This window comes from Dryas octopetala, chromosome 2 (assembly GCF_963921425.1).
Source record: "Dryas octopetala chromosome 2, drDryOcto1.1, whole genome shotgun sequence".
NCBI lineage: Eukaryota > Viridiplantae > Streptophyta > Magnoliopsida > Rosales > Rosaceae > Dryas > Dryas octopetala.
In genome coordinates this window covers 1,473,498-1,500,966 of record NC_141367.1, presented here as the reverse complement: position 1 = coordinate 1,500,966, position 27,469 = coordinate 1,473,498, and the positions used below count along the sequence as shown (strand labels likewise).

The following is a 27,469-nucleotide window of genomic DNA, read 5'->3' as shown; positions in this document are numbered from 1 at the left end:
TAGGACCGTTAAAGGTGAATTGTTATCCACAAGAAACATTTTGGAACCGCATCTTTCTGCAAGAGCCAACAATTAAACATGGGAAGAACAGCTGATAAGTAACCCTACAAATTGATAGAATTAGAGCATCCAACCCAAAACCAATTGGCAATGGGTGGAGAGGCCCAAAACTTATAAGCACATATGCTAAACTCTAGTTTTCCGATGTGGGACATTGCTCCACATTACTCTCAACACGCCCCCGCACGTGTGGCGATATTTTGAGCCTTACACGTGAACAAATTGTATTAGGTGACGTGGGAGAACGTGTGGCCGTTGGGCCTTACACGTGAATAACCTAGCTCTGATACCATGATAGAATTAGAGCATCCAACCCAAAACCAATTGGCAATGGGTGGAGAGGCCCAAGACTTATAAGCACATATGCTAAACTCTAGTTTTCCGATGTGGGACATTGCTCCACATTACTCTCAACACAAATCACTCACAAGAGATGCTATCCAAAGATAAGTTTCGATCAGATCACTAGTTTACTTTTGGAATTCTTGGAAGGAAAAGATTCTTATGATAATTGAATATCTGAATACCCTTGAGAGTGGGACTGAAGATGAAAATCTTAAAGAGATTGGAGACTTATGTTTTAGTTACATGGGAGTGTGGAGGCAGTTTGAAAGTACGACTATCATCATTCTTCTTTTGGTCCCTAATGCTAAGTGGATAAAAGTATTGAATAAAAATTATCCTCGAAATGATGCAGGATCAGCTTCCCTTGATAAGCATGAACTTGTGTCAGCTGCTCAGACATACTGGAGAAAAGAACAAATAATTATTGGATTGCAGGTCTTGATCAAGCTTGAAAGCCTTTTCAAGTGGTAGATAATATGTTCCTATTCTGAGTTCTGGCGAAGCTTATGCCTTACTCACATTCATGATCTTACATTGTATCTATTGGGACCCAGTGTTTAGAAAGAACGGATAAAGATTGTGAGGAAGTGCAAAGAATTGGAAAATTGTTGTCCATGGACAACATTTGTAAGTTCTCATTTCCTTCATATCAGTGGAGAGATTTAAGAGAGAATACAGTTTCTCTTAGAATAAGTGACCCATTCCACAATTTGATCAAAAAGATGATATATTGTTGATGTAAGCTCAAAGGACGAGGTGTATGTCTTCCGCAGAAGTTGGAATCTTGTTAATGGCAATTCTCAGGTTTCGTAAGCAAAATATAGAAGTATATTGGGACCTTGGGAAAAATATGAAGTGCAATGAAAGTTGGAAGAAATTGGTTACCAAACTTTGTAATCATTGGCGTAGACTCTCCACTTCCTTCCTCTTCCCCACCCCTCCCTTCCCCCACCTGAACCCTGCCCCACCGCCAGAGGCCCCTTCCACCGCTCGCGACTTCCCCTCATTTCTCTCTCTTCCCTATAAACCTGTAAATTCACTAGATAGACTACGTTGTGCGTATGAAGGAAGGTGGAGAGGGAGGGGGAGTTGGACACTCTCAAACTTTCTCAAACTCTTGGCTATAAAATGAATATGACAGATTCTACTAACATAACTAAAATATATGCATGACATAACTATAAATGATTTGAACAATATATAACATTTCCAGTGGTACATCTCTGATTCCTACTACCAATACATTGCTACCTAAACAAACTTAGGCATGACCACAGAATTCCAGTCAAGGAAAAGTCAAGAGAAACAAACCTCTCATACGATAAAGAGTGAAATAATAGATAAACAGTCAAGAGTATAATTTTATTATTCTTTTTTTTTTTTTGGCCAAAGGAGTGATTTTATTATTCAACTTTACTATAACCTGCCATATTTGATGTAGCACCCATCGCGCATGATTATTGGCTTCAATGTGATAGGCACAAATCTGGCCATTAGGCTCCTAGTGTCTGATTTTTACGCACAATACCTTTTCGAAAAGAGAACAACGAGGCGAATCCAAATCACTGTCATAGGCAAATAGCTAAGGCGCTTTTTGGCCAAATAAGGCTGTTTGTTAGGCCAAAATCGCAATTAAAGTTTTTTTCCGAATTTTTGGACATTTTAATTATCTTTTATTGTTTTCAGTATTTAATTTGGCTGTTAAACTTACTATTTATGTCCTTTCGAGAGTTACTTAGGGTTTGATGGTATTTAAATATCTTTTACCAGTTGTAATCTCAATTTTTCGGAACATTAATAAAAATAGAGACTTTTCTCTAAACCCTCTATCAACTTGGTAATCTTTGGATCAACAAGTTATAGACCCCTTTGTTCTTGGTATTTCCAATCTAGGAAATCAACAAATCTAGGGTTTGTGTGTATGTTGTGATTCGTCACCTACGTTGCGTCAATATTCCAAAGCATGTCGGTTGTCTAAAGACTATTACAGAGCTTCTAATCAAACTATATTTCTCTGCAAATGCATATGATTTTCAAAATAATTTTTAAAAAATATATACATATCTATAAAATATGTTGAGAAATACAAACAGGTGAATATACATACAAGTTATAACACAACCCATACAAAAGGCAAGCCAAAAAACAAAGAACGAACAACAAAAAAGGACAGAACAAATATAACAAAAACAAAGAAACAAAACTAAAAATCAAAGACAGAAAAAGGTTCGCCCAGTTCAGCTACTCTTCTAAGTTTGAACCTAAGCTATCACCCAATATATTAATGACAAGACTTTTAGTAAATGATCACCTGTACAAAGAATCATTACAAATAACATAGGATGAATCAAGAATATATCCCCCACCCTCCTTGTCTTCAAAAAAGCATTCATAGACACTGACAGATCCTTCCTACAAAACTGAAGATCATTCCCATTCCCCCAATGTAGTCCTTGATGTTGCTTATAAATTAAAGGCTTAAATTATAATGACGTACTCTTCCTTATTTATTTTTTTTTTTTTTATCGATGAGGATAATGACTCTTCCATATTTTCATAAACACACTTTCAGAATACTCCACTTATTATAACATAGAAAAAATAGAAAAGACACAAACATCATTAATTACCTTCATCATGGTGACAGTAACTCAAGAATGTACCACAAGATAGTGAATGGGAGGAAAAAAAGAAATTTTAATCATAACATCCTTCAATTCATCCCATATAAAACCCCCAACTGGAGCTCACAAGATCCAGAACACGGAAGAACTAAGAGAGAAATCAATGACTCTGTGTATGGTTTGATGAGCGAACCAGCCGTGACTAATCCAAACCCTGCTCGGCCTTGGGCGACATGCTGCTCTGCTCTATCGCAAGCCGACTTGGGCTGCCTTTGCTCTTACAAGAACTCCAATCTGTTGCCATCTCTAGGGATTGACCCAACCCTTGCAATATATGCAGCTTCCTGCCCAGTGCAAGCTTCCTCATCCTGCCAATTACTAGAGGTAGCTACACAGTAACAAAGTGAGAGAGATGTAATTAATTAATAACATGGTGTGTGTGTGTGTGTGTGTGTGTGTGTGTGTGTGTGTGTGTGTGATTAGGATATGATCGATCATATAATAATTAAAGTTGAAATTGAAATGCTAAAATCCTAAGCATATAAGTTGGATAGTTTCGTGTCATTACCAGTCCTAGACTTCTAGTTTATATGATTTCTTGCACGTTATAATATTGGACATCACTTGTAACACTATTAAAATTGTAAACTTGGTTGTGCTCATTGTATGAGTGGTTACATTCAAATGCTGCGTAAATTATGTATAATAAAAACAGCAATGGTTGGCTTCGGTAGCCAAGCCATACAGAACCAAAACATATATATATATATATATATATATATAGCCATTGATCATGTTCTGCAAATCGGGGCATTGAAAAAAAGTCATCTTGGATCATTCATATGTTATGCCAACCGAAGCAAACAAAAAACAAACTTCATTCATTCATATCGAGTGTGAGTGTGAGTGCGAGAGAGAGAGATACATACTTACGAAGACCTCACCGTCGGGGCTCCGGACCATCTTGTACATGGTAGAGGTTTCAAGGATCCTTAAGGCGCGCGGCTTCGCAGATGAGTATGGCAGCGGCCTTAGAGTGGCCCTTTGCAGCCTCGAGGCTTGCCATTGGGGAATGGGTCTTCAGCTTCTGCTTCTGCTTCCTTCCCATTTACGACAACACTCCACGACACCTTTACAATCGCAATATGCTGCTCTACTCAGTACTCACTCACAGCTCTGCTTGCTTTATATTAGAGTTTCTATATTAGGGTTTGACAGTCTGACGGCTAGCTTGAGCTTCTTCTCTATTCTATTTATACTCCAAATTTCTTTTTAACCGACGAGAAATTAGGAAAAATAATCTCTTACTAAACTGTAGAAGAGATTTACCTACTTTTTTGTTTTTAAAAAATTAGAATTAAATATCAAATATCAATAGTTTTTCAGTAAAGCAGCAAAACAATTATATAAATAGAATAATTTTACAGAACAATTTTCTAAAATTTGTATTGTAAAATGAAAATGACAAATTAAATTTTGCATTCTCAAAATATGTTGGTGGCCGTATTATTAATGAAGACAAGACTGTAAGCACCTATGAATCGTTGATCGAAAGGATGTATTTTCTCTATGTAAGAGTTGTTAAGGCTCGTGAGGTTCTTGTCATGGATGTTACGGAGAGTCTTGATCTGTTTATTGAAGCGAGAATTAGAAACTATAGAGGGATTACAAAGTATATATTTTGAGAGATGGGTAGAGAGAGAGAGAAAGAAATAGAGGAATAGAGGAGAGATGAAGAGAGATGGGTGAGGTGGGCAGCGGCGAGGGATAGGGCTGCCGCCGGAGATGGGTCTAGCTAGGTGGGGAGGAGGTGCAAATTACATGTTTTTTCATTTTTTCATTTTTTTTTCAGTTGTAAATTTTTTTTTTATTTGTATCCGTGTTCTCTATGATTTTTAAATTCACTGAAAACATCATTTAGTCGTTTTCTAAATTTAAACCGTAAACTAAAAATTCTATTTTGTGTTTTTCAAAAACTGTTTTCTCAATATATATGGCAACCAAACGCATTTTTGTCATTTTTTTAATTTGTGAAATGAAAAACCGTTTTGTAAAACATTACCAAACGAACCCTAATTTTTTTAGTTTAAGTACTAACTTAGAGCAATATATTTTGGATTAGGTCAAATATGTATGAAAGGTTAATTTTTTGACACCGAGTAGCAAGTTACTAATTTTTTTTTTTTTTTAATTTAGATACTAACTTAGAACAAGATATTTTGGATTATGTCACAAATCTGTAAGAAAGGTAAATTTTTTGACACCGAGCGCTCGGTGGTTTTCCGTTAGTTTTTTGTTTTGTTTACTTCTGTGACTGTTTCAAATTTATAAAAGTTTAAGGTTTATAAGGGTTTAATGCTTTTGATTTAGCCTTGGGGGATGAAGTCCTACATCCTATAGACTAAACATTAAAGTTTGAGCCTTACAAACACTGAAAAAACAACAAATCAATAAAAAAGTTGTGACTGTCCAACAGTCACAGTTGAGTTTGTAAAAAAAAAAAATGTCTCCCGAGTGCTTAGCGCTCAGTGAACAGTGTCGAGCGCTTGCTAGAACCATGTTTTTTAATGTTAGTAGCTAAACTCAAAATTTAGTATCTAAAGTGAAATGACATAAATGTTTTAGTAGATAAAATAAAAAAAAATTAAAATTTTGTATCTAAAATCAACGAACCTTTTTTTTTTTTTTTTTTTTTTGCTTGGGATTTAGTGTAACACCCCAAATTTTATTGATTTTAGGTTAAGGGTGTTACTAGGCTAATTTAAATTAGTTAGAACTAATTGTTACTTCTTTTGAACCCAAATGTGGATTTATTCCACACAGACAAGTTTATGAATTTATATTTATCTAAATGCTCTATTTAAAATTATGTCACTTGCTTAAACCATATTTATTTTCACTTGTACGTTTATGGTGATTTCGAGTTTAAGGCATATGCACACTTATACTTGCCTAAAAGGACTAAATGACCACTTATGCACAACACTTTGACCTAATTACGTACTTATACTTGGATAATTGGATTATAAACATGATCTTTGTCTATTCAATTGGTGATTTCGAATTTCAAAGGAATGCCAAGAGCTTGTATGTTTATACTTCATCCAAAAATTGTTTTAATGCACTTAATGTGAATAACATATTAATTGTTTGGACACTCAAGTGATCCTTTCGGATCACACACCCACACTCTTGCTTGTACAAATATGTGTTTGTGACATATATTTGTTTAGAGATAGGATTTGACAACTAGAAATATCAAGGGTTGCAAAGTTGACCTTGAAACCATATTTTCTTTGACTAATCTAGACCCAAGAGATAAAAATTATGGCTATTGCATGGCATGGAGGTCATAACTAGGGCTGGACCAGAGTGTGTTTTCGGCTAAGAGGAAAGGAAAACCAAATAAAAAAGTGATGATGGTTTTAATTAATTGACTTGGGTTAAATAAAAGCCTTTGATTGGTTGTTGGGTTGTTTAGTCTAGAGCCTTAGACTAAATACTCAATTAAAAAGGCCCTAAGGGATTGGCTAGCCTATTAGAAGCCTCTTAGCAAACCAAAAGTCCTAACAAACAGCCCAAGAGCCTTGTCATAAACCTTTCCCACTCAAGAAAGGAAGTGTCTCTTCAATTTTCCCTCCAACAAATACAAGAACCCTTTTATAAAAGAGGGAGGCCAACCCGAGAAGAAGAAGAGAGTTTTGCAGCCTGCATTGCTCTTTGAAAAACTCAGCAAGAATTGGTAAGAACTCTCATCCTACCCTTTAGGTCTGATTTTCAATACCTTTTAACCTTGTTGAATGGTTAGGGTTAAGTGCATCCAAAGAAAAATCTAAGAGTCTCACAACCTAATCTTGTTTGGCTATTTTTGCATTTTCTGACCTTGCATGATAAAAATTGGATTATGTACCAATCGGGATAAAATCTTGAAAATTTGTTTTTGTACATAAAACTAGACATGTACACATTTCATTCAAGCTAAGAATCATGCAAATCTCATTTATATTGAGTGAGTTATGCATTTTTAAAGTTGCCCCAAAAATCTGCCTATTTTCTGCAGCTTTTTCAAAGAAAATTCTTGAGGTTTGCATGCTCGAAATTGTCACAGTAAATCATAGGACTGATTGGGGACTTGTACCAATTGGTTTTACTTGATTTGGTGCATTGAACCAAAAAAGGACATTTTTACCACATGAAGAGTGGTTATGTAGCAAAATCAACTTTCTGATATGAACTTTGGGCTTTCAAAAACCATACTTACACAACTCCAATTGCGCGCTTTGAAAATTTTTATGCATGAGTGTTAGTATGTTTTCTGATTGCCTATGAAAAATATTATTCAAATTAGTTTTGTGTGATTTTATAAAATTCAATAAGCAGGTGCTGCCTATTTACATTTTTAAAGAAACAAATATACCTCAAAACTGCCATTTTTTATATTAAGGCTTTTTGTCCTAAATTGTTGGTTCACACAAGTCACAAATCATCCATGGGATTGATCTATGAGCATGAGGGAGTTCATTTACTTCTGGAATGGAATTTGGGTTGTCAAAACCCCATGTTTTTCAACAAAAACTAGGTTGCAGCATACCTCTTTTATGTCATGGCCTATGTGTTGATTTTTAAGCTTTTAATTATGTTTGCATACATGATTTAAAACTTGTTTGAGGTTATAGGATGGTTGTTTATAAGTTATAGGTCTCGGATGCCACTTAACTTAGCCAATACGTACGATATCAAAACACTAGAAAGCCCTTATTGAGTTTGAGAATATGAAATCTGATTCCCTTTGTGTTTGGGGATTGATTTTTCAGTTTGGTGGATTACCACAAGGACAAGAAGCTTCAATTGAGGTAGGGGGAGCTAGTCCTTTCTAAATTCTATGTTTCAATATGATTTAATTTCTAGTTATATTGTTGAAAGTGCTTGTTTCCTTAAATACTTGTCTCGGATTAAATGGATGTTTTGATTGTCTTAGATGTTTTAACTTGTTCCTTGGCTGTCATGCTTGATTTGAATTAGGTAATTAACTTTTAAAGGGAAGTGTGATTTATTGGTTAATGGTATATTAGTTAATTGAGTTGCTTTTAAAACCAAGAATAAATTGAATTTAGGATGCATGTTGATGACTTCAATTTGCCTGATTAAGGTGGAAAAAACTAACCTATTTGTTCTAGGATTAAACAAGTGGACTTATTGAAATTTACTTGAGAATTGAATCACTAGGGCTGCATGATTAGTTTAATTTAAAGAAACAAACCTAGGATTTAAGGTTCTAATGAACTTAGGTTGGTTTATTTTGGAAAGTAATCAATTACATGCTATTTTATTGTTGCATTAAAAGGGTACTGGATCACCTAGACCTAAACTAATAGAGCCTACATAATTGGTGGTACCCGAAAATTATTAGGAACTGATTTCTACCTTGTTGTAAAACTTAAAAGTTCTAAGGTTTAAGAACTAGTTTAAAGGTGTAAAAGAGGCTTGAAACTAATAGGAAAATGTGTGTTAATTTGGCCTTATTTGTTGGTTTCGGATCCAAGTTTAAACTTGGACTTGGTTGTGTATTTAATTGCTCTTTTGCCTTATATTTAGTTGTGTTATAAAGCATGTTATATGACTAGTGAAAGGAATGAATTAATTATATAATTGAATTGTCATTACATGATTATATAGTATCATATATACATGTGAAGCATTGAGGGCAGCTATGCCTTTCATGAGGACTGCCCAAGGTATACATTAGCATTCATATTTATTGAATCAAGAATGTTTACACTAATGTGGTTTAAGTACGTGTTTGGACTTCCTAATTAGAGATGAACGGGTACAGTTCTTACTCTATCCTTGGGTTCAATTCCTTAAATGATATGCATACAAGTGTCGTCTAGAGTTGGTTATGAAAATTAAGAATATGTTAGAGGGGAAGTAGATGGTTTTTATTTACTTCAATGAAAGGATATCTCACTATCTAGATCTTACTTTTTAGTAAGGTATGAGGGATAGAGGTAATTAACTTTACAAATTAGGCGATAAGTCCACTATTTATAAACTTTGATAGGTTTGCAATGTCTTGGAGAAAAAGATACGCTTGCATTGTTATTTAATTAAACATGCATTTGCATTTCATGAAATTAATAATGTTGGATATATTAAAAATGGATGCATGATGGTTTAAACATACCCAACCCGCGAAAACATGGAATCATATATGAATTATAGCCATGACTTGATATATGTGTAATTTTGTTTTTGAGCATTGAAATTGATTATACTAATGTGGTATAATTGTGGCTTTGATCTTTAAAAATTAGTTATGCTTTTAATTTGAAGAAAGAATGTTTTAAATAGGAACATGTTTGAGCCTAGGCCATTTCAGCATGGGTATAAGACAATGATATACCCTACTTGTTATTGAATTGATTGTATTGAATTGATTGAGTTTTATTGGACTAATTGAGTGTGTGATCAGCTGTTTTGGTGATGCTCACTCCTATACAGTTTGTTAAGTTACAGAAAACCTCTAGGACAAAAGAATGGTTAGCTCCATAGACATTTCGGATAACGAGGGATGGAGGTTTGAAAGTAGAAAGAATTCACCAAGGAATAGCTTACCAACACCACCCAATCTGAGTACTCAAGTGATGATGAAAATGATCTCATTATGGATGAGTTTGTTACTATTCTTTTTCTATTTATCTTTTTATATTTTAGTTAAGAAATCTGTGGAATTGATTATTGAAGGAGTAGTATGACTCAATTACTTACCTATTATTTAATACTTCTATATATTGATTTGTTTACACCAAAATTAGGATTTAAAATAAAGTTTTTACTTTCAAATGGATTTCAATTTTTTATTTGATGTTTTGTTTATTGATTTTAAAACAAAGGGTCTGTCTTTATACTTGCAAATTGATTTATCTAAAAAAGTTAATAACTAAAAACTCACCATTTTACAAAGCGTCCATTTCAATACACTCTGATTATTTATTGTGAAAATAAATAAAATTATCCACTGTTTTGGAGTTAGTTTGTTTTTAATTTTAAACCTTACATTGATCTTCGATTTTGGCCTATTCTTACTTAAGGTTTAGTGAGAGTATCTCGAAGTTGAAGACCAATGTGGCCCTGCCACATGTCCAAAGTGCTAGACCCCATTTTGGGGTGTGACATTTAGCTACCTTTTTAAGTTAGAGTGCTGCTATTTGCATACTCTTTGTTTTCTTTTTGCACACTTTTTTCTCCTGCACATCTTTTACCCTCTTCTAAAATTTAAAATTTATCTTTAACACACCCCTCCAATTACCCTAATACCCCTATTTTATTCATTTCACAAAATTTCTCACCCTAACACACCCCATCAACTCAGACAAAAAAAAACACACCCAGCCCTCCCCCTCCCTCCATCCCTCCCTTCCCTTACTCGACCACCTCCCTCCCTCTCTCTTTCCCTCACTCAACCACCTCCCTGCAGCACCGACCCTCTTCTCTTTCTCTCTCTCTCTCTCTCTCTCTCTCTCTCTCTCTCTCTCACTCTCTCCTCCCCATAGCACCACCCTTCTCTCTCTCCTCCCAGCGCAGCACCACCCTCATCTCTCTCTCTATTCTCCCCGCAGCATCACCCTCCTCTCTCTCTATTTTCTTCCCGCAGCACCACCTCCCTTTCTCTCCTCCCCTCCAAATACCAACTTAAAAAAAAAAGTTGCAAGTTGGGCAGACCTGTGCCGAACCTGGTTGTTTCGTTCGGCAGGTACCCGCTAAACAATCTTGTTCTATTCGGCGGATGACTGACGAACGAAACAGCTAGGTTCGGCACTGGTCCCCGAACCAGCAACTTTTTTTTTTAAGTTACTATTTGGAGGGGAGGAGAGAGAAGGAGGGTGGTGCTGCGGGGAGAAAAGAGAGAGAAATGAGGGTGGTGCTGCGGGGAGAGAGAGAGAGAGAGAGAGAGAGAGAGAGAGAGAGAGAGAGAGAGAGAGAGAGAGAGAGAAGGGTGGTGCTGCGGAGAGAAGGGAGAAGAGAGAGAGAGAGAGAGGAGGGTGCTGCTGCGGGGAGGGTGCTGCTGCGTTGGAAGGAGAGAGAAGCCAGAGAGGGGAGAGAGAAGCCAGAGAGATAAGGAGCTGGGCTAGGCACGGTTGGGAGGGAGAAAGGGAGAGAGAAGAGAGGAAAGGAAGAGAGAGAGGATCGGCGAGCTGGGCAAGGCATGGGGTGAGACTTAGGAGGAAAGAAGAGAGAAGAAAGATGGGGTGTGTTGGGGGAGGGTTTTAGGGTTTTTTCACAATGGGGCAAATTTGTAAAATCACTAATTAAGTGATGAGGGGTGTGCAAAGAGCAGCACTCTTAAGTTATTAGAAATGAGTGCTACTATTTTTTGCACACCTTTTTTTTTTCTTTTTACACACCATTTTCTCTATTTTTCTGCAACACACCTCTTATCTTTTTCTAAAATTTGGAATTTCTTTTTACACACTATTTTCACTACCAAAATATCCCTCCTCTAAAACACACCCACCCCACCCAAAACCAGCACCATCGTGTTTAGAACCCCGCACCACCCCAACCCCACCTCTCTCTCACTTTCCTTCTCTCTCCTCCCTCCCTTTCTCTCTCTGGCTTTTCAACCCAGCCACACCCTTACACAGAAAGAAAGAAAATAAATAAATTTAGCACCCACAATACCCGACCCACCCTGCACACAGCCGCCGATGTCATCGGATTCGTCACCGGTGAACCTCCTCCTCCCTCTCTTTCCTGCCCCAGGTTGCAGAAACAACGTTGACCACCCAAGGTCGAAGCCTCTCAAAGACTTCAGAACCCTCCAAACCCATTACAAGAGAAAACATGGCATCAGACCCTTCATGTGCAGAAAATGTGGGAAGGCCTTTGCAGTGAGAGGTGATTGGAGAACCCATGAGAAGAATTGTGGGAAGCTTCGGTATTGCACTTGTGGCTCTAATTTCAAGCACAAGAGGTCTCTTAAGGACCAAATCATGGCTTTTGGAGAAGGCCACGCATCTTATGGCATTGACTTTTTTTGAAGAAGAAGATGAGGCAGCCTCTGAAATTGAGGAAAGAAAAGAGGAAGAGAAGGAGAAATAGAGGAAGGAGGAGGAGGTGAGAGGAGGCCAGTAAAGGGTGGGAGGACACACCTCTTTTCCTCACTATTGTCATTTTTTATTTTTATGTTTTTTATTATAATTTAACTTTGGGTCATTTTTGTCATTTCACAAAATAAACAAAAGGGGTGTCGATAAGAGGAAAAAGAGTGTGCAAATAGCGACACACTTGAAAATCTGACCAAAAACTGATGGGAAAAGACTGAATTACCCTTGAATAACAATCCCAATTCCCAAGCCTTGTCCGACTCTCCCATTCTCCTTGAGCACCTTAGTGTCTTCTCTCTCACACTCACCCAGTCTCACTTGTCACCACCACCCATCACCACCTTCATATGTCGCTTCTGTCTGTCCATTCCTCTTTCTGTACACACCTCTCTCGTGAAACTGTCATAGATAATATATTCCTTTCCTCATCTGACTTTTTTGGGTTTCCTTCTTCATCTTACTTTTCTTTCTTAACTGAAGCCCAGAAAATAGATCCACATATCACAAAGACCCATACATGCAATTAACACTAAATATGATGAATTATGTGGTCTTATGACATTGGAGCCACTGTGTATGGTGCTATGCCTGAAACATTTCCGCTCTCCCCTTTACGACATGGAGTCCATGAATTATCTGGTCTTATGAGATTGGACTCATTAGAGGCTAAATATTCGTTCTCAATCAAAATCTCAAGAAAATCATCCAAAAAATCAAGCAAGCTTCAAAACTTTATCTTTGACAATTCCTTGTTGAACCAGGCTAATTATATACATCTTCAATTTGTACTAGTTGATTTGGCCCACTTTTGGTTTTAAAGTTGATCGAGATCGAGAAGAAATTATCCATGTCTGAATTGTAATATAGTATATCCCAACTCAAAAGGAAATTATAACATAGTTCATACGTGTAAAGAGGAGGCAATTCCAAATGTATAAAAATAAAGGTATCCCCACTTGCATACAATCTGCTTTACGAATATACAGACCACTGACGGTACAGTTTACAAAGGATGATTGTTGGTACATTAAGATTATAACTAGACAAAAAATAATAATGAAATGAGAAAAAGGAGGTTCCGTTTCTAAAGGAATGTCTTGCTATTCATCCAATATTACTCATCATCCATTCTACTTGCCTCATGTTGCCCTCCAAGGGCAATGAGTCTCCATTACCAAAGAAGGGCCTTTGTCTTTTCTTCATAGCAGCAGCCAATGAACTCATACCCATTGGAGAAACAGGGCTTCCGGTTGATGTCAAGCAGCTATCACCGGAGCAGTTGCCAATGCGAGCAAGTACATTCAGGGCACTTTTGTTTTCTAAAGCGGCAGCAAGTTCAGACAAGGAAGGCATTTTTATGGGATCAAATGGGGTCATCCCTTGACAGTCATCGGAAACCTTAATAGCTAGCTGAGAGAGTTCTTCCTTAGCTGCTTCAAGCCCAGCAGCCGAGGCAGCCTGGTCACTCAGAGCCTTACAAGCTTTCTCAAGTATGGACTGAAGATACTTGCCCTGTGCTTCAATTCGAAGTTGAAGACGACGCTGCACCTGTTTACAATTTAACCATAAGAATTTACCGCTTAAAACTCATACTTATAAGAAACCCACTTGAGGGGAGAAAACAAAGTAAAATAAATTAAATTGGAGAGCCAATGGGTGTTTTAGGTCAAGGTGGCAAATGGAGTAGCTGCATATAAGTAACACCATCAAGGCAACCTGTATAAATAAAAAAGGCTATTTTCCTCTAGGAGCTTGTGGCCTGTGGTTATAGTTATAAGTTGTTGCAGCATGTGCATAATTGGTAAACAAATTGCGGTAATCCAAAAACCCATAACCTGCATATTACTAATTAAATAAGACACGCAAAAGAGACTAATTACCTCCAGTTGCTCATGCAGTCTTCGTTGGACTTCCATTTGTACTCGCAAAGCCTCAGTAACCTGGTAGCCACTGTTTGAAAGACGAAAGACAACAATTATGTGAAGATAGTAAGGGATGAGCATTAGGAGCAATAAGGGAATGATTACATACTCATTCAAATCTTGGGGGACCACTCTTGATGAGGTTGCCGAAGATGAACCAGTGTCCTGACTTTCAGCGATGCAAGAAGCTGCAATCCCAACTACACATGATTATGTAATTAATAAGTACTTCATAAGCCACAATTTATCACCAGGAACATTTGCCACACCAACTATACACTACTTAAGCAACAAGAAAGTCTGAAAACTCTAATGCTGCAATCTACCACCAGAACATATCCCAATTCACCAGAAAATGTACAGTTATGAATTCTTCTTCTTTATTGTTATATAATGATAACACAGCACTCCGAGCCAATGCAAAATACATGGCCCATCTGCAGCTTACAAGAATTAATTTAGAAGTTTCTTGCCTTAACAATATATAAATCAGGTCATTCAGTGGAAAAGAGAGGAGATGCAAGATGCCGGAAAAAAGAAAGAAAAGAAAACTACCGCAACCGGCTGAACACAGTAATTTTTTTGTGCTAAATAGCCTAAATGTACTAATACAACTTGCAGAAAATGTATTAAATAAAAATTGAAAATGGGCTCTTTCTGCTGGGTTATTTAAAGTTGTATTTGTGATTTCCCTCTCCTTTAATTAGAGATCATCAAAATTACATGGAAAATGTACACAGTAGTTATAGTACAATGTTCCGGCTCTTTAATATTTTAAGTGTTCAAGGTATTACCATCCTTAGAGTTGTCAGTTGATTCTTTGCATGATTGCTTCCCTAATCGATATTTCTGCAAGCATAGATCGTCAATTAAACAAAGAGAAATTAAAAACAGTAAATTATGTTATGTTACACAATAAATAAAAACAAATCATTAGGACAGGAAACTACAAACGTTGACTAAAAAGAGGGAGATAATATATTAAGTAGATGCTGCAATACTAATCAGTTAGATTCAAGCTCAAAGTTTTTTTGGACCCTTTATGTCTCAAATACCAGTTCCCTCCTTCCCTCCCCACTCTCTCAACAATTTGAAATTTAGCTTATCACTAATACATAATGGGAAAGAGAAACAAACCTGAAGATGTGATTTCAAGTGATAAAGGGTAAGGCCTTTTACTCCCATCGTTCTCATAATGGTCTTAGGCGTTGCTTCTGCAATGCATGCATATTTAGATGGAACCAAAAAATATGATCGACAGTTCCTCATGCATTTAAAGCACTTGAATAAGAAAGGAAGACACCCTATGACATACAACTGATGACTTGAAGCATAAGAAATGAAACAAATGGAACAGAATGGGACTCGGGCCAATACAGATTGGACATGCTCAAACTGCGCAACAAGAAGATAAGCCTGAATATAAGCTCAATTCTGTTATAATAATCACCAGTGAAGTACGGTCCACATCCATGCCTAAGTCATATAAGACATTGGTGACTACGCTCCTAATTAGGAAGGTCATGTTGTCTGCGGATGAGGTGTCAACAGCTCTTTCGATAACTGACAATATTAAGCAGCTATCTTGGTGTTAAATGTTCATATATTTGCTTCCGCTTATTCTGGTTGAAGACCAATAGTTTTCCTAAGGGTTTGTGAAAATTTGAAAAAGGCCTAGTCAACCCCTCTTCTAGGCCAATTGACCGCCTACCCATAGAATTACAACCAAGAAAATGAATGAGACGGAGGCCTTACTTCCACACTTAGAAGAACCAAGTTTGGAATTTCAAAAGGAAGAAGGCCATTGAGTCCAAGTGGGTTATTAAAGGGAATCGATGTAGTATTTGAGCAAAAGGGAGAAAGTATAAGCCTTACCTAGTGACAAAGGGGTCCTCTCAACATGGAGGAGTTAACCTATTGAAAAATAGGGTTAATCATGACTACAATGATAATAGTGACGCATGGAGGACTACAAATATAGCCTAAATAGGCTTAGCTGGTCCATGACGCATGGTGATTGATAATCATGACTAAAATGATAACAGTGATGAATCTCATGGATGATTCAGTCACTATTGAAAAATATGATCACACACACTCACACAAAACAAAGAAGGGGCAGTAAGGCAAGAACAACCCATAAATCAATCAAATTCAGCATGACACAAACTTCAAAATTCATCACACCAACTAAAATATAGTCGTTGGAGAGACATATATATTTTTTCAAATAAAAATTAAAAAGAAAACTTTCCCTAAGCATCTGGCCATCAGCCCAATAAAGCTTATAACACACAACCAATGAAAAACATTAATAGCACCAATACTTAAAAGGACAAATACCCAATAACCAAAAGCCAAATTACTAATTTAGAACAAATATAAATCCAAGAAACCAAGTAGAAGCTGCACAACCAAAAGCAATATATAAACCAAGAATTTTGCAAGCAAATAGAGAACCAAATACTCACTGTCAGGGCCACCAAGTTGAGTCACAGCATCCACAAACCTCTCATGGAGCTCCGCAGTCCACCTTAGCCGGGGCTTTGGATCCGAAGTCAAAACCAAGCAAGCATCACCCGGCAGGTTCGTACCGTCCAAAGATCCACTGAACTCTCCATGCCCCCCACAAACACTCCCATCCAAAGGAAGAGAATGAATAGCAGAGTACATTCTCGACCTTCCTGAAAAACCCACTAAAAAAATTAAAATTTCATCAAAAAATGAAGGGAAATACTCAAATATTACGACCCAGAAAAGTTTGGCACACTCGTTTAGCAAAATGGGTACCTGGTTTCGGGGCTCCGAGCCCCGAAAGTGCAGAGAAACTTAGAGGAGGAGATATCAGTGGGTTTGGAGAAATGGGTTTGTGACTTTGAGTGTGTGTGAGAAAGACAGAGAATATGAGTAAAACCAAGGCATGCGAGCTGAGCTGAGCTTGATTAGCTTTCAGAGGCTTAGACAGCGATGTCTTGTTGTGTCTCTGTCTCTCTCTGTCTCAGCTTTCTTTGTATATTTTACTTTCTCTCTGTTTTGTCTGTGAAAACGGGTAATAGAGAGATGCAAACCTGTACACTTTGGTTGGCATGTGATTGTTCTGTGCTTTTATAGTTTTTCCCAATTTCAGTGGCCAAAAAAAAAAAATAATAGTTTTTCCCAATTTCTTATTCCATTTTTTTTATTGGATAATAAAATTTTTTTAATGCATGTTGTGATTTTATAAAGAACATTGGCTATGTTTTATAATAATAATAATAATAATACTTTTTCTTTTCTTGAGTTAAAAATAATAATACTTTTAAGTTCTTGATCTTGAAATTTTCTTTTTAGAGTAAGAATTTGGCTTTTATTTTTTATTACTCTAAGAAACATAGCCACTTTTTTATGTCTAAGCAAACAAATATCAATGTGTCATCTTATTTATAAGGACCAACTGATATAGACTATTGAAAAATATTCGACGAAAATAAAAGACCATTGAAAGATAGTACTATAGTAGGTGGGTCAATAGTTACATTATGAAATAATTAATAGTTTTTATCCAAAAACTAATAATATTAGTTATTAATATTATATTGTTTTAATTCTACAATGAACAACCCAGCAAAAAAAAAACGAATTCTACATCGGACGCTTATTCCAAAAAATGTAATAAAAAAACACATACTTATTACTTTGGACCCAGTATCTATTTAGTTTTCTAACTTTGATGATGAAACATTCCAATACCAACAATTGGTCTAGTTATATTTTTCTACACAGGTTTCAAATTCGATTCCACCTCTCCCACATAAAAAAACAAATTATATATTATTGGATACTTATTTCTCTCCAAATTAGCAATAAAGAGTTTGTTGGAGATGCTCTAAGCCACTATATATTTATAATTAATTTGTTACTAAATCAAGAAAATGAATTTTGCAAATAAACTATGCAACGACCTTGATTGGGTGTTTGTTCAACTTAGAGACAAAGCTTAGACTCTTCAATAGTTTTAGGTCTAAATCCTAACCAAATTCTGAACGTACACAATGTCCAGAAATGAAAATGAACACACGGTTATTATTCATTTAGGGCCCGTTTGGTATCCTACTCAAATTTTTTTTTCAAAAATTAAGATTTTTTTTTTAAATGTGAGTTTTTAAAATCAATTTTTAAAATTTGAAAACGTGTTTGGTATGAAATTTGAAAACAATTTTTAAATTTAAAAAATGATGACATCTAAGAAAAAAGGAAGTGTAAAAAAAAAAATGAGAAAAACGATGTTTTATCATTTAAAAAAAAAAGCATGTTTTTTAATTTTTTTTTCTAAAAACTGTTTTTAAAAATGGTCTACCAAACACGTTTTCTTTACTAAAACTTGTTTTTTTTTTTTAAACAAAAAATAGTTTTTGAATAGAATACCAAACAGGCCCTTATATTGCCTTAAAATTCTAGAACATTTGCTTGTCGTTCTAAAATTGACACCTTTTTTTTTTTTTTTTTTGCGTACAAGAAATAAATTATAAATACACACAATTATCCGTAAATCTAAGTGCTTTTACACTCGTAATTAATAAAAATTTGAGCTTAAGACATTTGATTTTTCAATTTACTCTAAAAAAATTATTATTGAGTAAATACAAAAATGGTCTACAAACTTTACAACAAATCTTAATTTGATCTACTAATTATAAAAAATATTAATATGATTTATGAACTTTTCAAGTTGTAACAAAACAGTACAAACGTTAACTTCCATCCGAAAATTAACGAAATTGGTCACATAAAAATGTGATTAACTGAATGAAATGTCTCTTAAAATGTGGTCACTTGCTGTGCATATGACCAGTTTTTGTTAAATTTTTCGATGGAAATTAACGTTTGTACTGCTTTGGTACAACTTGAAAAGATAGTGGACCAAATTAATACTTTTTATAATTAGTGAACCAAATTGAGATTTACTGTAAAGTTCGTAGATTATTTTTGTATTTAACCCAATTATTATTCTATCACCAAACCAGCCGTAAAACTAACAATTTAATACCGATGGATGCATCCATCCAACGGTGATGGTGAGAACAGAACACTGCTTGGAGACAAAAGCCGGTGTAAGGGGATTAGAAGAAAAAAAAAGGGCGGCCAAAGTGGAGTTGTGGACCATGGAGTGTGGACCCCCCCATGTACTTGTTGTAGGCAGTGAGTGGTAAACAGTAGACCATATATTGATTTGGGAGGGACATGGAAATATTGGACAAGAAGCTAAAAATGAGCTTTCAAACGAAAATGTCTTCCAAACTTCCACTATATTATAGTCACAAGACCCATCTCTTTCTCATTTTGCTTCCACTACTGCAATTGGTGCAGCAATGTTGGAATTGGACATTTGATATAACCTTTCAATGTAGCTTTTTGCATTTATGGTGGAAAAGATATATGTATGATTTTTTTTTTTAAAGAAAAATCCAACTTGGCTTTCTTTCATGTGATGGACAAAATTGATTTTGCAAAAACATCAATCCCACTATCAATTATATGAAGCATCACAAATTTTGAAACAATATTATCTGAACACAAAATTAACGAAGAACATTTTAACTATTACTTAAAATACCAGCAAAAAAAAAAAACTTTTAATTTACAAAATTTATAAGTGGTAGGTTTAGTATATACTTGGGTTAGAGTCTTGAGTTTTGATTACCTAATAACACAATATGATTCCATACACATAATATAATTAGAAAAGACCGATGACAGATTAATGTTAGACTATTTAATATGATAATTAAATAGATTGGGTTAGGATTAATTAGCACTTACACTAAGCAGGATTACACCCTTCCCAAAGCATGATATGGCTCATCCATATTCAATTTCTTTTTGCTGACATGAAGATTTGAGCATAGGATTTTTATTCCTATCCTTGGTAAACTAGTTTAGCTATATTTGGTTATTTTTCACTTATTTTGCTTTTTTATTTTTTTTGTGTTCTCTTTCCCGTAAAAGAAAAAAAGTTTACATATAGGGACTGTTCTCTTCCTCATAATTAATTGTTAGGCAAACTTGGATGCAATGCCTTATTGGGTTAGAGTACGTGCACCGAAACCCTCCAACCAAAATGGAATTGTATTATAAGTGATCCTTTATTTTTTTTATCATGTAGATAATAATTTAATTGCATAATGGAGTCGTTGTAACTTGTAAGTTATTCCTTTCTGGTAAGTAGGGACAAGACAGGTAATAAACTAATACAAAGATTACAACACTTAATGCATTTGAGGCATGCATGATGGGTGCAAGCTTAAATTTAATGCATATAGCTTAAATTTGTGGGAACAAAATAATTTGGAACTATATATTTATGATTCTTAATTTGTTTGTGGGTGTGATGGCCTTTCCCTTAAAATATTCACTATCTTCATGTGGGGAGACAAACATAATAACAACGCAACCCAAGACTCACCTCTAGGCCTCTTAATTGGCATTTTTTTTTTTTTGACAAACCCTTTCATTTAAGGGACACATACCTTGAACTCAGGCCTGGTCCTTGGAAGAGGCAGATGACTAATTACGTCTAAGCTAGCTGTCCTCGAGGACGAGCATCAATTCTAGGTACAAGGGTATAATATCATAAATAAATAAAAAGGAAAGAATAAATACCCTAGATCATTAATTTGAAACTACATATTAGGATCATCCCTTTAACTATAGTAATATTTTTAGAGAGCTGCTATTTGCACACCCTTTTGTTTTCTTTTTGCACACCCTTTTTGTAAAAAAAAAAAATCAAAAAAAAAAAAAAGACACACTCACTCCTCACCCAACACACCCCTTACTCTCAGACCCAAAAAAAAAAAAAAAAACACACTCCTCCAAAAAGAAAACACACTCGACCTCCTCCCTCCCCTCCACCCAACCCCGGCCCCATCAGACCCCCTCCCACCCAACCCCATCGCACCTTCCCTCTAGCCTCGACCCACCCGACCCACCTCCCTCTAGGTTCGGCGGATATATGCTGAATAGTTTGTGAGTGTTCGGCGGGTGGCTGTCGAATGGTTTGTGGGTGTTTGGCGGGTGGTTGTTGAATGGTTTGTGGGTGTTCGGTGGGTGGCTGCCGAAGGAAACTCAAATATTCGGCAAACCAGTGCCAAACGAAGGAGAAAGCAGAGAGAGAAAGGGAGGGAGGGAGGAGAGAAGAGGAGGAGGTTGGGTGCTGCTTGTGGTGGTCGAGTGAGGGAGGGAGGGGGCTGGGTGGGTGGGTCGAGGCTGGAGGGAGGGTGCGACGGGGCTGGGGCTTGGTGGAGGGAGGGCTGTGTGGGTGGGTGTGGTCGGGTGAGGGAGATGAAGAGGGGTGTGTGTGTTTTTTTTTTTTTCTGTTGATGGGGTGTGCAAAAGAGAAAAAATGGAGTTGGTTTTTTAGTGTAAGAAGGAGAGATGTGTATTTTCCTTTGATTTTTGATTTTTTTTTTTTTAACAAAAGGGTGTGCAAAAAGAAAAAAAAGAGTGTGTACAGAGAAGGTTTAGGTTTAGGGTTTCAATATTATTTCTGCTTAATTGATTAAGACCACAAAGTGTGGTTTATATACAAGGGCCTATAACTAAAATACAGGAATTAATAAACCACCTAATTAATTCTAATAATTACACGATAATCACACGTGTTGACTCACACCAACACTCCCCCTCAAGTTGGTGCATATATATCGCACATGCCCAACTTGTCTAGTGAGTCCAAAAACACCCGATTTGCCACAGCCTTGGTCAACACATCTGCAAGCTGATCTTCGGACTTCACAAATGGAAAGTTAATAATCTTCGCTTCAAGTTTCTCTTTGATGAAGTGTCGATCAATCTCAATGTGCTTTGTTCTGTCATGCTGAACAGGATTATGTGCTATATCAATAGCAGATTTGTTATCACAAAACAAGTCCATAGGTTTGGTAGGTGGACACCCTAAATCGGTCAATAGATGTCTCAACCATAAAAGTTCGACTACTCCGAGTGCCATACCTCTGTATTCAGCCTCTGCACTTGATCTAGATACAACTGATTGCTTCTTACTCCTCCAGGTCACCAAATTCCCCCCTACAAAGGTAAAATAGCCTGAGGTAGACCTTCTATCATCTGCTGAACCACCCCAGTCTGCATCAGAAAACCCTTCAACATTCACATGACCATGATTAGCAAACAACAATCCTTTACCAGGTGCAGATTTTAAATACTGCAAAATTCGCTCCACAGCATCCATATGGGGTTTACACGGGGCATGCATAAACTGGCTTACTACACTAACTGCATAAGAAATGTCAGGTCTAGTGTGAGACAGATATATCAATCTTCCAACAAGTCTCTGATATCGCCCCTTATCTGCAGGCAAGGCACCCAAACACTCGAAAATTTTATGATTTTGTTCCATAGGAGTGACAGCTGGCTTACACCCAAGCATACCAGTTTCAGACAACAAGTCTAAAACATACTTCCTTTGAGATAGGAATATGCCATATTTTGACCGAGCCACTTCTATCCCAAGAAAGAACTTCAAGTCCCCCAACTGTTTCATTTCAAACTCTTGAGACAAGTACCTCTGCAAATTAGAGATTTCCTCATAATCATCTCCGGTCAGAACCATATCATCAATGTAAATGATAAGAGCAGTAATCTTCTTCCCCCTTTTCTTTAGGAACAAAGTATGATCAAAATTACTCTGCCGATAACCATAGTTCTTCATTGCACGTGTGAATCTCCCAAACCAGGCTCTTGGAGATTGTTTAAGACCATATAACGACTTTTTCAGTTTACAGACCAATCTCGTATTCTCAAACTCTGGTATACCTGGAGGAGGATCCATGTATACTTCTTCAGTCAATCACCATGGAGAAAGACATTCTTTACATCAAACTGAAGGAGTGGCCAATCTTTGTTAGCAGCCAAAGACAACAGAACCCGTACTGTGTTTAACTTGGCCACTGGAGCAAACGTCTCCAAGTAGTCTATGCCATAGGATTGTGTATAACCCTTTGCTACCAACCTTGCCTTATACCTTTCAACTGACCCATCAGCTTTGTGTTTGACTGCAAACACCCATCTGCACCCAACTGTCTTCTTCCCCTTAGGTAGAGAAACCAACTCCCAGGTTGAATTCTTCTGTAATGCCGCCATTTCTTCAGCCATAGCTTTGGTCCATCTAGAATCTGTAAGAGCATCCTGCAATCTACTAGGAATAGAAACAGAAGATAATTGCAGAACATACGATTCATATGACTTTGAAAGCCTAACAGACGACACATGATTATTAATTGAGTACCTAACTTTGGCATTTGGATCTGGCTCATATTTAGCTGGTGGTTGTCCTCGGTTAGACCGAGGAGGAAGCGTAAATTTAGAAGCATTAGAAATAAGATCTGAACCGGAATGTGACTCAAGAGTATTGTCGGTTACCTCAATAGACGAAGAAGATTGATTCAATGGAGTAGGAGAGATGACGGTACTATCATGAAGTGGTGACTCCTCAGGCTCAGAATTTGTAGGTTCTTGTCCTACCATATCCTCAGTATCATCTTCAGTAATTTCTGCATCCTCAGTATCATCCGCAGTAATTTCCGCATTCTCAGTATCATCCTCAGACACTGGGTGATCAGCAGTCTGTTCTGACCCTTCCTCACTACTACTCCCATAACCAAACTTATCAAAAAACAACACATCATCTCGATTCTGCAACACATCATCTCGATTCTGCACTTCACTAGAAACCTCCCCCTGAAGGGTAGAATCCAGTGGACGTGGAGAATAAAAAAGTTGATGTTCATGAAAAGTGACATCCATAGAGACATAGAAGCGCTGAGTAGAGGGATGATAGCACCGATACCCCTTCTGGGATGGACCATAACCAACAAATACACACTCCAAGGCCCGAGATGCGAGCTTAGATCGCTGATGAGAATGTAAATGGACAAAAGCAACACACCCAAAAACCCTGGGTTCCAAATGAAGGATACCTGGTAAAGAGACAAAATCCGAGAGAACATCCAACGGTCGCCGAAAGTCAAGAACACTAGACGGGGTCCGATTAATCAGATAGACAGCCGAACTCAAAGCATCACCCCAGAGGAAAGATGGCACGTGACCACCCAGAAGAAGGGACCGAGTGACTTCCAATAAATGCCGATTTTTGCGTTCAGCAACCCCATTCTGTTGTGGAGAATGAGCACAAGAAGTCTGATGAAGAATCCCCGTAGAAGCAAAATACTGAGTCAACTCAGTATTAACGAACTTCCCGCCATTATCAGAGCGCAAAACTTTAATAGGACAGGCAAACTGGGTGAGAACCATTTTATGGAAAAGGCGAAAAACAGCACACACATCACTTTTATGTTTCAGAAGATAAACCCAAGTCATTCGAGTACAATCATCAATAAAAGTCACAAACCATTTCATTCCTTTATGTGTAACACACGGGGCAGGACCCCAAACATCCGAGTGTACCAAAGCAAAAGGAACATCCATACGTTTATCACAAGAAGGAAACACGGAACGATGGCTTTTAGCCAACACACAAACTTCACAATTAAAATCGAAAATGTTTAAACCAAGAAATAACGAGGGAAATAAACGTCGAAGATAACTAAAGGAAGGATGACCAAGTTGGCGATGCCACAACCAGATCTTCTTCTTATTTTCTGAGGAACCATCACGAACTAAACGCACAATGCCACTACTGTCTGAAGCGGAAACCCCACTATCCAGATAGTACAAACCACCACTCTTTCTACCACTGCCAATCTTCTCCTTGGTATGAATGTCCTGGAAAACACAATGAGTAGGAAAGAATGTGGCCACACAATTATGAGTTTTGGTTAGTTGACTAACAGAAATAAGGTTACAATTTAAGGAAGGAACAAACAGCACATTATGCAAAGATAAATCAGAGGAGAAGGAGACCGTGCCGCCCCCTAGAACAGGAGATGACACACCATTAGCATTAACAATAAATGGTTTAGGACAGACAGATGAAAAATGACTAAAAACATAACGATCAGAAGTCATATGATCCGTAGCACCTGTATCAATTATCCATACACCATTACTAGTACAAGCAAAAGTACTCAAAACAGAGTTAGAGATACCTGACTTGGCAAAAAGCTGGAGGAACTAACAGAGTTCACCCTGGAGCTTGAGTTATCAATCTTCGGATTAGAAGAAGAAGAAGCTTTCATTCCCTTTGGATGCCACTCTGGATAGCCATGAAGCTTAAAGCATTTTTCGACCATATGAGTTGTACCCCCACAGTGAGTACACTTCCGGTCAGGTTTCTTAGCATCTTTATTGGAGAATTTTTGGGCCGCCATAGCGACCGCTCCATCAGTACCCCCCATCATAGCTTCTTGCCGATTAGCCTCGGAGCACACAATCGCATAGGCCGCCTGTAATTTAGGCAGAGGAGACATGGCAAGAATACGACCCCGAACTCCATCTAGATGAGAATCCAAACCAGCTAGAAACATGTATAATCTCTGAGAGTTAATCATAGTGGTATATTTTTCAACATCACTCGCATAATCCATAATGCAAGGTTCAATTGCATCAATATCCTGCCAAAGTTTTTGTAGCTTGCCAAAATAGGAAATAATAGATCCACCATTTTGACGTATAGAGATTACCTCACAATGGAGTTGATAGGCTTTGGAAGCATTTTTGCTCACTGTATAAGTCTGTTTGGCTGCGTCCCAGATGTCCTTCGCTGTCGGTAATCGAATAAAGAGTGATCGGACTTCTTTAGTCATAGCATCAAGAAGCCAAGACTTGACCATGCAATTCTCATCCTCTCATGTTTCAAATTCATCAGAATTCACATCTTCTGGAGCTGCTCTTGCTCCGGTGATAAAACCCCACCGTTTTCGACCTCTAATTTTATTCTGCACGATGAGAGCCCAATCAATATAATTCGAGCCATCAAGTTTCTCGGGTGAGATTAGTGATGACACATCCTGGGAACTTAATGGAGGGAGAGCAGGCAACGGTGGTTTTGGGTTAACCACATCTTTGTTCTTATTCCTGTTCGAGCCTCCAGGACTAGAGGGAGGTGTCTGAGACATGGTGATTAATGTTAACAGAGAGAACACACACACAGACCAGTCACGCAGCCAAGCAATCACGAAGAGGGATGGGCGGCTTCACTGCTACAGTAAAAGGCAGAATCGGTGCAGCAGTGACTAGCGGACCAGCAAGCCACTGCAGATGGTGTTACGGCGTGCGCACGAAGGTGGAAGGAGGTGCACTTCAGGCAGGAGGAGGCGCACCCAGGCGGACGATGTGCGGACGGGCAGCAGTCGCCGGTATGGGTCGGCGTCTCGGGCGAACGGGCAGCAGTCGCCGGGATGGGTCGGCGTCTATGGTAGACAAGCAGAAGTCGCCGGCGCACAAGGAAGGTGGAGGCGGCACCCACAGTACGGAGGCGCGCACAGTCGACGCACGAAGAAGACAGAGGCAGAGGTGGCGACACGGTCAGAGCCGACGGTGCTGCGCACAGGCTGGCGGAGATGGCGTCGGCGTCTGGAGCAGCGGAGGAGCGACGGTGACTGGAGGGGGTGTAGTGAGCGACGGTGACAGTGTGCAGTGAGCGGCGGTGGCGAGTTGGCAGCGGAATGGAAAGCAAACAGTTAGTGGAGTAATAGAATTTTCTAGAAAAATTCTTCAAAAACCAGTAGGATAGAGAACCATGCTCTGATACCATGTACAGAGAAGGTTTAGGTTTAGGGTTTCAATATTATTTCTGCTTAATTGATTAAGACCACAAAGTGTGGTTTATATACAAGGGCCTATAACTAAAATACAGGAATTAATAAACCACCTAATTAATTCTAATAATTACACGATAATCACACGTGTTGACTCACACTAACAGAGTGTGCAAATAGCAGCCCTCTATTTTTACTGAGAATCGAAACCTTACAATTTGGTACTTAGCATTTTCTTCGTTTTTAATTACCATCTGTTAGCGTCTCTTCTCAAAAGTAGTGTGCATGGGTAGTTGTTTGTTTTTGATGTCTGATCTTAGTAGTAGACTGTACTTGTTGAGATTTCCAGTGTGATAACATGAACGTTTCTTGATGACTTATACACACATCCTGCATTTCAGGTCGAACATGTGGTCAGGGAAGAGAAGACAAGGGCAGCATATATATGAACTTGTTGAGATATATTGTGAACTTATTGCCGCATGCTTGCCTATCATTGATTCACATAAGTATATAAATCCATTAAATCTTCAATATTCTTGGCATTATCAGGTCATGTATGCACTTTTATGTTCGAATATATTTAGCAATATTTTTCTATGCATCTCTATATATGTTCTAGAGTTTTTTATATTTTAAATAGCTTGTTCGGCCTGTGAAGTTCTTTGTTCAGTTAGTGACTCATGGCAATGTGGGAA

At 37.6% G+C, this 27,469-nt stretch overlaps 2 protein-coding genes and 1 pseudogene across 5 annotated transcripts; 1 reads left to right on the top strand and 2 right to left on the bottom strand.

Annotated features, from left to right (window-relative positions):
* Positions 1–3,062: 3,062 nt before the first annotated feature.
* Positions 3,063–3,411, top strand: LOC147292395 (putative lipid-transfer protein DIR1; annotated as a pseudogene).
* A 9,660-nt stretch (positions 3,412–13,071) lies between these two features.
* On the bottom strand, positions 13,072–17,008 carry LOC147292394 (protein PHR1-LIKE 3-like). Of its 4 annotated transcripts, none has more exons than XM_086231764.1 (7): positions 16,849–17,008; positions 16,530–16,742; positions 15,196–15,272; positions 14,853–14,907; positions 14,168–14,246; positions 14,017–14,086; positions 13,072–13,684 (listed from the first exon to the last, which is right to left on the bottom strand). In XM_086231764.1, the coding sequence occupies exons 2-7, from the start codon at positions 16,729–16,731 to the stop codon at positions 13,241–13,243; spliced, it is 927 nt and encodes a 308-aa protein (XP_086087890.1). In that variant the 5' UTR covers positions 16,732–16,742; positions 16,849–17,008; the 3' UTR covers positions 13,072–13,240. The 4 variants fall into 4 exon arrangements, with proteins under 4 accessions (XP_086087890.1, XP_086087889.1, XP_086087888.1 ...); XM_086231763.1 differs by having other exon boundaries at positions 14,168–14,258; positions 16,530–16,754; positions 16,849–17,006; XM_086231762.1 differs by having other exon boundaries at positions 14,168–14,258; positions 16,849–17,002.
* Positions 17,009–21,908: 4,900 nt separating this feature from the next.
* Positions 21,909–25,844, bottom strand: LOC147292393 (uncharacterized). Its single transcript, XM_086230310.1, has 6 exons — positions 25,161–25,844; positions 24,675–24,837; positions 24,520–24,593; positions 23,342–24,351; positions 22,048–22,325; positions 21,909–21,913 (listed from the first exon to the last, which is right to left on the bottom strand). The coding sequence occupies exons 1-6, from the start codon at positions 25,842–25,844 to the stop codon at positions 21,909–21,911; spliced, it is 2,214 nt and encodes a 737-aa protein (XP_086086436.1).
* Positions 25,845–27,469: the final 1,625 nt, after the last annotated feature.

What these genes read in the sequence shown, in the direction of transcription:
- LOC147292394 (XM_086231763.1), bottom strand. Translation starts at nt 16,731, where the DNA reads ATGTACTCTGCTATTCATTCTCTTCCTTTGGATGGGAGTGTTTGTGGG. An exon ending in TCAACTTGGTGGCCCTGACA is followed by an intron (nt 15,273 to 16,529) that starts GTGAGTATTTGG and finishes CATGCATTGCAG; the next exon opens with AAGCAACGCCTAAGACCATT. An exon ending in GTCCCCCAAGATTTGAATGA is followed by an intron (nt 14,087 to 14,167) that starts GTATGTAATCAT and finishes TCTTTCAAACAG; the next exon opens with TGGCTACCAGGTTACTGAGG.
- LOC147292393 (XM_086230310.1), bottom strand. Translation starts at nt 25,844, where the DNA reads ATGGTCAAGTCTTGGCTTCTTGATGCTATGACTAAAGAAGTCCGATCA. An exon ending in CCAGCTTTTTGCCAAGTCAG is followed by an intron (nt 24,838 to 25,160) that starts GTATCTCTAACT and finishes TGTGTTTTCCAG; the next exon opens with GACATTCATACCAAGGAGAA. An exon ending in GTTGTGGCATCGCCAACTTG is followed by an intron (nt 24,594 to 24,674) that starts GTCATCCTTCCT and finishes TTAATTGTGAAG; the next exon opens with TTTGTGTGTTGGCTAAAAGC.